General features: G+C 41.1%; 1 protein-coding gene across 5 annotated transcripts in view; it reads right to left on the bottom strand.

Annotated features, from left to right (window-relative positions):
- The window catches only part of LOC111864061 (probable multidrug resistance-associated protein lethal(2)03659), a 59,582-nt gene that overhangs the window by 21,265 nt on the left and 27,891 nt on the right, over positions 1–10,426 (bottom strand). For all 5 annotated transcript variants that reach the window (XM_023851040.1, XM_023851041.1, XM_033751320.1 and 2 more), the window contains 4 exons: positions 9,383–9,566; positions 7,792–7,971; positions 4,700–4,884; positions 1,127–1,509 (listed from right to left, as the gene is read on the bottom strand). In XM_023851040.1, the coding sequence (XP_023706808.1) occupies positions 1,127–1,509; positions 4,700–4,884; positions 7,792–7,971; positions 9,383–9,566 (932 nt within the window). The remainder of the gene's footprint in view (positions 1–1,126; positions 1,510–4,699; positions 4,885–7,791; positions 7,972–9,382; positions 9,567–10,426) is intronic.

Genomic DNA, 10,426 nt, shown 5'->3' with positions numbered 1-10,426 from the left:
CCCGCCCCGCCACTCCCCTCCGCGGTGACGTCACGCGGTGACGTAACGCGCAACGCTAACGTAACCGTAATCAACGTCCTACTGTGACGTGGCACTCATTACGCCACAGGCAAGCACTGCAGCTATATAAGTGGATGCACAGTGCGTATCGATCAGTTCGAGTTCGAGTTCCAGTGTGGCCACCGCCGAAGACATTCCGAGTTATACTCGTAAAGTAACAGCCAGCCGTCTACAGTTGGAGTATAGCAGCCGTCGCGGAAAGAAGAACCGGACGTGTGTGTGATTGTGTAATTGGGAGCGTGTGATACAGTGATACCCAGCTCCCCTACTGTCAACGTGTTACTACTGAAGACAGAGTGAACTGATTTGCGCATAGGGTTATAAGTAGTGAAACCCCGCAACAGTGTCGACAGATTAATGCGATTAGGGTTATAAAGTGTGAAACCCCGCAACTGTGTGATAATTAATTGAAGCCGTTGTTTGTAGATTGTTAAATAAACCCAATTAACCATCTCTACGGCGTCTTCGGTAACGAAACAAGTTATAATATGTACATTATAAAATAGTGGTCCCCAAAGTACTTTAGTCTAAAACTTCCTTGCTGTGATCAGCCCCTTCCCCTCATAAAATGGACTTTGCATTCTAAAAAATGTCATCACTAAATGAACCTTAATTGGGGCACTTTCTCTATTAAACTGTATGTCTCATTGCTATGTAGTCTCAATACTGACTTTGTAGTTAAAGGCCCAACTTAAAAAAACTATGTTTGAAACTTTCAATATGTCTAGGGCCATTTCTTAGCAATTTGTATGTGTCCTTTACCACAGACCATTAGCAATTTATGATGTTTAGGTTAAATCTGCAGACTGCTGAGCAATTACATATGCACTTAATTAATGTAAGGCCATCAGCCCATTTTTAGCATCCCTAGGGAAAAAGCAAGACCCCCCTTGGGGGGGCCATAGCTTCAAATATGAAAAACATTACAAAGCACCTAAGAGAGTATTTTGCCATACTGGGAAAAAGTCATGTGACACTTTGAATCGTATAGTATTAAATTTATAGCAAGAAAACTGGCTGACAAATACTGAATGTCCAACACAACCAGTGTGGCCATCCCAATTACCTGATGGGTTGTGACTGAAGAATGCCATGGTGGCATGTGTAATGCTTGAGAACATTGAATCATGAAGCTTGACTGATGCTCTCGTGCACATTGTGAAGAAGCAGATCACTCTCAGTATTATCAGAAATATGATGCTAACAATCAAGCCAATGTACACATATATGCACGTCTCTGAGCTTGGTATCCAGCTCCATCCAGCTGAGACTGCCGCAGGAACATTCATCGTACTGTTCTTCAAGAATGGTGCATCAGCTGCATAAATTGTGGAATTTATAACATGGTCACGAGTGGTAGTGATGTTCAAGAATGCAGCACTGGTCACGTTAAGCACATCTTCATGGCTGTTTCCTGGCAATTTCACTCGCAATTCCTCCACATTAGTCCTAACAATACACACACACACACACATGAGAAAATAAGCATGATGACTATTGCAAAAGTGGTGACCTGACTGTGACATTAGCACTGTGAATTCAAAAACTGGTTACACTAATTCAGATGTTCCTATATACTTTCACATTGTGTGGCATAAATTACATATACCTGAATTCATTTATTTGTCCAACAAGCCTTTACAACATACAATGAATAAATGTGACCCCTTACATTTATACGTATGCATTTAAATTTTTAAAGTACCATCTCCAATGTTTTTGTGGTTATCAGCAATGAATCAATCATCTTAATCACTTTTAAAGAACTCTGTCCTCTTATATGAGGCTACAATCATATTACAGCAAGTAGACCAGCCTTGATAGGTAACGGCTCCACCAACAAACATTGATGCAACAAGAGGATACAACAGTAATGGGAAACAGTGTTTTCTGTGCAGTCCATGTCAAGATGTCAGCAGGACAAGTCAGGAGCTGGAGTTAGTGAAGAGTTGGTTGGTGAGTTGGTGAGTTAGTCAGGGAACTGTAGTTCAGTCACTGTGAGCTGTTGCTGTAAGAAACTGGCAGCTGAGGCTGGGGATAGCTCAGAAACCCAGGGGAACATCTGCTGTTGCAACCCGCTACCAAGCAACAGCTAGTGGAGACTGCAACAGACTTAGAACATTAGTCTGTGATAGTGATTTGTGAAGTGCAGTAATGCATTGCATAATTATGCAATAAATCCAATTACTAATCCAAAACCTGTCTATAGTCACATTCACACACGTGACAATAAATTTCTGGTGTACAGTTAAGAATAGCTGTGGCTGCATACATCTACTATTTAATGAACACAACACAACAAATAATGTCTAGAAGTCTGAAATGGTGGTAAGCTTGAGCTGGCCGCAGTTTATTTAAATGCCCGTTACTATTTTGCTTTTAAATGTCTGTTCCTGTCAGGGCGCTTAAACAATTTTAAGCATTGTGTTTAAAAATGCTGTATCTAACTTAATTTTTATGATAAATGGATTGAATTACTTTGTTTGTATCAGCAAAGGACATAGTGTCACATATTATAACGGAAGATTTGAAAAATTTATACAAAGAGTTATACCCTATTTTCAATTTTTTCTTTTAATTTTGATGCATACTGCAAAATGGTTTCCCAGTTCTTCACAGAGTTGTTCTGCATTATAAATTCATTTCTGTTTGTAACATTTGACAAATTTTAGCAGTCCCTGGTGTCATAAAACAGATGGAAGCAATAAAATCATTTGGTTTTCTGCTAGCACTGCTTACACTCTTCGGATTTTTTAATCATTTGACTACAGGACAGAAGAATGAAAGAATGGCTATTCAAGAGAAAGCTTGTGGGGTCCCTTCTTCAGTGCTAAGACCTTCTTTTATAGCTGCAAGAGATTATTGCCCTTTCTAGGGTCGTGAACAGAGAGTTGCATTATGGCTGAGATACAGAGTGCGATCTGTTTTCTGTGCTTTCATAGTGAAATCGAATACTATAGTTTCATTTCAGCCTATATATACATCTAGCAGATAACAACAAAAAAAAAAGGTACGTACATCAAATTTTACTATATTGTGACGTGTTGCGCTATGGAGGACACCCCCTCCCTCCCCAGCGGTGACGTGGCGGCATCAGAGCGCTGTCGTTACTACCGTAACAGGCAAGTCAACACCTCACCCCTTTCCCCGCGGTGACATAACACGGGACGCCGCAGTTGCTATGCAGCCGTAAATAACTCCCGACCGTGCTGCCCAGCAACACCGGTAAACACGCAACTAGANTAGTGAAATCGAATACTATAGTTTCATTTCAGCCTATATATACATCTAGCAGATAACAACAAAAAAAAAAGGTACGTACATCAAATTTTACTATATTGTGACGTGTTGCGCTATGGAGGACACCCCCTCCCTCCCCAGCGGTGATGTGGCGGCATCAGAGCGCTGTCGTTACTACCGTAACAGGCAAGTCAACACCTCACCCCTTTCCCCGCGGTGACATAACACGGGACGCCGCAGTTGCTATGCAGCCGTAAATAACTCCCGACCGTGCTGCCCAGCAACACCGGTAAACACGCAACTAGACAACAAGGAAGCAAGGAGTATTCTTGTTGTCCAGCTGAGGGTTTATAAGAGAACTACACTGCCTACGAAGTCAGTTAAAATGTAGCAGCCCCCTAAGACAGTTTTCAAGGCAGCAGCCACAGAGTGAGTTCNCGGCATCAGAGCGCTGTCGTTACTACGGTAACAGGCAAGTCAACACCTCACCCCTTTCCCCGCAGTGACATAACACGGGATGCCGCGGTTGCTATGCAGCCATAAACAACTCCCGACAGTGCTGCCCAGCAACACCGGTAAACACGCGACTAGGCAACAAGGAAGCAAGGAGTATTCTTGTTGTCCAGCTGAGGGTTTATAAGAGAACTACACTGCCTACGAAGTCAGTTAAAATGTAGCAGCCCCCTAAGACAGTTTTCAAGGCAGCAGCCACAGAGTGAGTTCCAGTTTAGCGATCGCAGGGAGAAGACCCGAACGTGTGATCAGAAGAGTTATTGTGTGATACTCAGTGATAATTTGTGACAACTGAGAAGTGATTGGGAGCGTGTAATACAATGACACTCGTATAGCTCCCACTTTATAACTATGTGAAGAAGACTATTGAACAGATCATTTTGTAGGGTTTATAATTTGTCAATACCCATTACTTTGTTATAATCCAAATTATTTCACCTTCTTAATGATGAACCTGTAATATGTAGACATTACTGAAGAACCCAGTTTCTGAATATTCCATTTTCCTGCAGGCACAGAAAAGTTAATTCATATTTCTTTTAATAACAATCAGTGTTAACAATTCTATGAAACACGTATTCAGTAATCTGTATCACTCACACTACAGAGAGGCTGGGCAAGATGGCTTGAGCATTAAATGTTGTAGGTTCCTGGTTTGAATCTCAGTCAGAGCACCAACCATCCCGACTAAATATTTTGAGATTTTCCTCAGTCTCTCCACAAAAACTGCAAAACAGTACTTTCAATTAGGTCTATCCTTCTGTATCCCTTGCAATTCACTGTTCACTCACTGTCCAGGTATCCGACAACACACAGTCTGAGCTGTTAGCAGTGTCACTAAATGAACTATGAATAATAAAACAAACCTGCACAGACATTCACATACCAATAAGCCATCCAGTAGTCTCCTGACCTCGTAGCCACAGGTACCAGCACACACACAGCACATACAAGCAGTATGAAATAGCAGTTCCCTCCAGCTGCAAAGTATGACCGGTACACATTTAAACCAACATGCCCCTGTGTCCGCATCTCGGATGATTGCACTGGTTCTGATCCAGACAGAGAGCTCTGTGAAAATAGCAGAGAACTGAAATAACACCCCAAAATCTGTTAATGAGAAAACTGTCATTGGGGATGTGATGTTGTGTGGCCTGATGGAAGTCTACCGACATTTTCCAAGAACACTACCAGACTACATGACATCATGCACCAAAAGACAGTACACTTCACACTCAAACTTGCGAACACTGAGTCTGTATCCAAAATCCAAATGCATTGTTCTTTTAAGCAGATGAGCCCAGGCCCATCCACTCTGCCTCTTTTGCTTTCCTTCAGAATCAAGGAACAGGAATAAAGTTTTATCTCCAGCAATAATGCAGAAACACAATGTGTCTCCATTGCCTAAACCATATTTAACTGCCCCTGGTATAAATTGGACCCAGACAACTAAAGCACAATTATTTACTTTAAATTTAACATACTGTAATGTTACATAGCAAAATTAGAAAGATTAGACAAATCTGCTTCAGACAAAACAGAGACAATACCAGTCTGTATTGTTTTCAATGTGAACACCACTGACAGATGTTTTCCACCATAAGTGGACACAGATATCTTCATTTAATTCAATAGAAGCAAGTTAATGTAACTGGGGAAGACATTCATCTGTTTGTACATGACAGGCATATCAAAATTATACAGAGAGAGTAGATTCTTCTGGGTACAAAGCACAGTCTGCTGCCTGCTTGGCTTATTATTCAACACTGCTGAGGATGGAGGTGATATGTTCCTCCAAAACATTAGGCTCTCTGACCCACCCGGCATTACAAACCAGAAGATTGTACTCTTCAGTCACCACTGCAGCAACATCAACACCGTACACACTTCATATCTACACATGGAATGCATTTTTATACCAAAGCCTCCTAAGTTTAGATGTGCTCCTGGGCATAAATTTAAAGAAGTGTGCACTGATTTCAGCTTGTGTGCTCAGAAATGGATGTGCCTGTAGTTCATGCAACTGAGGTTGACATTTATCTGGCTCATTTATAATCAATCTACGAGATTCAGTGACTCATTTACAAAAGGAGGTGAGCCTGAACACACATTCTGGGGAACAGAAAGGTACTCTCACAGAATGTACAAAATTAACTGGCATATGCCATGAGTTGCACAGCCATGACCTACAGCATTCTTAAAAATAAAATAATCCTGAAACATTACAAACAAAGGAAGCACAAACGTGAAGTCTGTCCTCCTCTCCTCCCTTCCCTAAACCTGTGCCACCACACAACTGAAACTTCATCAGGGATCACTGTGGCCAACAATGTACCACTCTTGATATCCAACATTCTCCACTAGAAAAGCACAGTTACTATATGGTACACAGTGAAGCTACCATTACAGGTTTCTTTTGGCAACAGTGGATTTGAACATAAACAGGGAAAATTAAATCACAAAGTGATGGGATCTTAAGTACAGGATATGTAACACTAGGATTATTAACTTTGGATCGATGAAATTAAACATGAAATAAGGGCCACTATCTTCTGGGAAGTGATGCTATCTAGTTCAGTACAAGTTCTACCAAAGTATGGGATGTCAGAACCCTGAATACGGTCAGTAAGAACCTCAAATCCAGTGTACACTGTATAGTCAACTATAGAGCAGAAAGGACAGAATGAACCTCTCATAAAGAGATTAATGAAATGATGGTCAATTCTGGAACTCATCAGAGTAGCTTCGGTATCCTTGTAGCTCTGAAAGCTTACGTATGCACTTCAAGCTGAACAGAGATTCATGCATTCTCACAATGGTGACTAACACGAACACTGTCTTCTGGAATGTGGCAAGTCTGCTAAAATTTGACAAACATTTCAGACGAATGTACAGCCTCCTTCTTTGGGGCCAGACTTCACTGTATCATCTTCAGGTTGACAAGATTCTTCATTAGGACAAGTTTAAATCCTGCCTAGGGCCTTCGAATATGTGCACATTTCATCACTTACCCTCCTTATTGCCATAATCTCCCTAATCTGGGGAGTTCTGCCTTAGTCATTTATCATGTAGATAAATCCTTGGAACTGACTCCATGGATTGGAAAAATGTGAGAGGAAGTTATGGAGATAAAAATAGCATAAACACATTTGTGGGAACATCCCACATATTATCACAGCACCAGCACGCACACTAACCAATCAAATTGCATCCAACATTCGCATTTATACAGCGCTTGCTGCTAGCCCGCATCCACATCATTACGCGCGCTAGCCAACCAGCGCTCAGCAAATTTTCACTCCGCCATCATGCATTGTATAAAAGGCGGAGCACAAGTTCGCAAGTAATCAGTCTTCCATCAGTTCCACTTCAGTCTACAAGCAGCCTACAAACAGCACACTTCGTTGCCAGCGCTCGGTCTGCGGAGGCATCAGCACTTCGCTGCGCCAGGCACGACTGCCTCGGCTGTCTGGCGGTCACAACCCGACTCACTGGGCAACTCGGCCGCCTCAATTCGCTGGTAGTCATGCCCAACACACTGGGCAACTGGCGTAGCTACCACCTCTCCACTCCTGCGGCCGCGCTCGGCAAGCAAACCTTTTTTTCCAGCAACCAAGCGACCTCCAGCAACGACCGCACTGCGGCCAGTCAACTGACTCAGCCACCTCAACACACCGCAACCAACATCCCTTCCTACCGGCACGCGTGCTACTTCACCAGCCAAGCATTTCAGCAACCAATGGTCTTTTTCAGGACCTACAAACTGTTCCGAAGAAGTGGGTTGTCACTGACGTAATGACTGAACATGAAAACCCTACACAATATCACCCACTGCAGCCAGTGTGGCAGTATGTGCCTGGCATGCTGTGACACTATGCTTATGCAACAACAAATGACTGGCATGCTAAGATAATACGCCTATGCTACAGCAGATGACTAGCACAATAAATGAGAGTTTTCTTATTATTTAAACTCTACCTGAGAAGTTTCAGAGTTCTGTCGTATCATTTTTTCACAAGATCCATGTGACTTATCATAGTCAACAGATCCTTTCTTCAGTTCCCTGTCCTCTTCGTCTATATCCAAATCCAACTGTTTAACAAAATCAAGTCCAGATTCTTGAAGTCTGGAAAATGTACCTGTAGCTTCTACAGTTCCCTGAAAAGTAAATACAATGTAAGTTTCTACTATGACATGGCTCTCCACCTGCCTTGGATTGTCTGAAGCAATTACAAAACTTTCAAACTCAAAGTTTCCAGAATAGAACTAAAACAAGAGTATAAAATTTCATTCATGAGGCATGACTTTCTGCTGAAATATTTGTAGTTGTGCCCAGAACAGACTAGTGTTCCAGAGATATGACAACACTGTTTGATGTGTTCAAAACAACATGTTTCTTACTGTATGACCACAACTTCCAGATGCAAGTTTTAAGCGTTGTTTATGTACCCACCACAATGTAAACTTAAACTTCTTTTTTCCAGAACTCACAGTTTAGTAGACAGGGGACCATGGCAAATGTGAGTATTAAACATTAAGGTATTTACGCATCCTTAAGACACTATAATGAGGATTCTCATAAAATAATTATCTGCTCACAGATAAATAATGATTGCAAAATTGCAGGTCCTTCTTCAAAAGAAACAAAGTGGGATAACCATTCTTCTACAAAAATGTGTTCTTCCATAACATAAAGCACACAGAACTGTTATAAGGGGTCCCCATTTAATCAATCAACCAAGTATCACACAGGCCAAAGAAACAAAACAAACAGCTACAATAACACTACAGATAACAAAGGTGAGAAAATGTCTACATTACTGACAGTGAAGTTCCCTCACTATTAAAAACCTTCCAACTCCTTCCCAGCGTAGAATTACCATATTTCATGGTAAACAGGATGCAGAATAGTTTAGAAAGGAGAAATTAATATTTGTTTCTAACATATTTTAACATTTTAATTAGCAAAGAAAATTTATTTTTGCCAGATTAATTATAACTGTAAGCCAGGATACCCTTCCAAGAGGAAGGCAGTCTGCTAACCATTGTTTTAGTATTTTGTGCCTCATTTTCATCACTTCCCCTGACTGTAAGACATACATTGTGATCGTTAACACAGTTTTCAAGAAAAAGAAAACAAGTCTTATATAATTCTTTTTGCTTATGACTAATTTATGAATAAGTATCTTCATCCTTGTTTCTGAGAGTCTTTTAAGGAGTAATTGTATTTTCTCACTTTTCTTTCATACTTACACTTCAGTTTCTTGCAAGAAATCACTGCCTACTTCTATTCTTATTTAAAATTTATATCTGAAGTGCGAGATCTAGAGTTCTCATGATTATTACTGAGACAAACACTGCCTTCTAAGATGTGACACCACACGGTCAAGATTAAGTCTACTACCATTTCAAAGGAATGTACTGCCTCCACCTTCATGGTTGAAAAGTCAACTGAGCAAGCAGCTAACAAGGCATCAGTAAACTTCTACCTAACCACACGGTGTCACATAACAATGATGTTTGTCTCTATATATGTAGTATTTTTCAATACACATGGAGACCTACATACATTATTAAGGATCACAATGTTGTCTGCTGCCTGCAGGTACTGCAGCTGGTGCGTGACCACAAGTCGAGTTTTGCCCTGCAGGAAGTCGCAGATGCAGTCATCAAACAGGTGATGCCCCACGTGGGTATCCACTGCAGACAGCGGGTCATCAAGCAGGTATATATCGGCTACCTTGTAAATAGTTCTGAAATTGGGCACCATTTTGAAGATTATCACATAGAAAAAACATAAAGCACATGTTCCTGAACACAGACAGTCCACTGCCTGCTATTACCAAACAACCAACTCATTACACTGTTGTCAGGTTCGACGTTCTCACAGCCTGACAGTGAACAGTATTACCTTTTGGAACGTGATGGCATGTGGCCTGTTAAGGCTGCTGATGTTTAGGAGGAATGTAAGCCAAGCAGGCAGATTCTCCTCTTTCATTTCTTCCTTTAAACATGGGTACACTTCTACCAGACTACATGACATCACATTCCAGGTGAGAGTACTCTCAACTGTTCTCACAAACCTCATTGATGACATAACCACTACAACCAAGAACCTGAATCAATTGACACAAAAGCCCTCTCTATCCTCAGCCAGTTCAAGTAAGTTCATGAAAAATGTCTCTAAAATCCACTATATACTGTATTCATGTCTCTACGTGGATCCAACAAAAGTTACATGTGCATATCAAGTTTCACCTACATACACCTGACAGCACTGTTACAAATAAATATGATAACTAAAGTTATATTTTAGCGTCCTGTTGCACTGATTTAAGTCCATGATTTATTTAATCCGTCTTGCAGTGCATACACTCATTTATCTCCTTCTCTCCCTCGCACTACATGTTTCGGCATAATAATGCCATCTTCAGGTGCTTACTTATCCACGTCAAACCAGTTCATTGCATGCCATGTTCACACATTAAAATAACTAAAATATGTATCTATCATATACATTGTCAAACGTTAAAAATATTAAAATTGTTCAGGATACCACATCGCTACGTCGCCCCTCACTACGTCAGTCACGCCCATTCTCCTTTGTTGGAGC

The sequence above is a fragment of the Cryptotermes secundus genome, unplaced genomic scaffold (assembly GCF_002891405.2).
Source record: "Cryptotermes secundus unplaced genomic scaffold, Csec_1.0 scaffold669, whole genome shotgun sequence".
Lineage (NCBI taxonomy): Eukaryota > Metazoa > Arthropoda > Insecta > Blattodea > Kalotermitidae > Cryptotermes > Cryptotermes secundus.
Note: the sequence above shows the minus strand (reverse complement) of the source record. Positions and strands in the feature narration are given on the sequence as shown.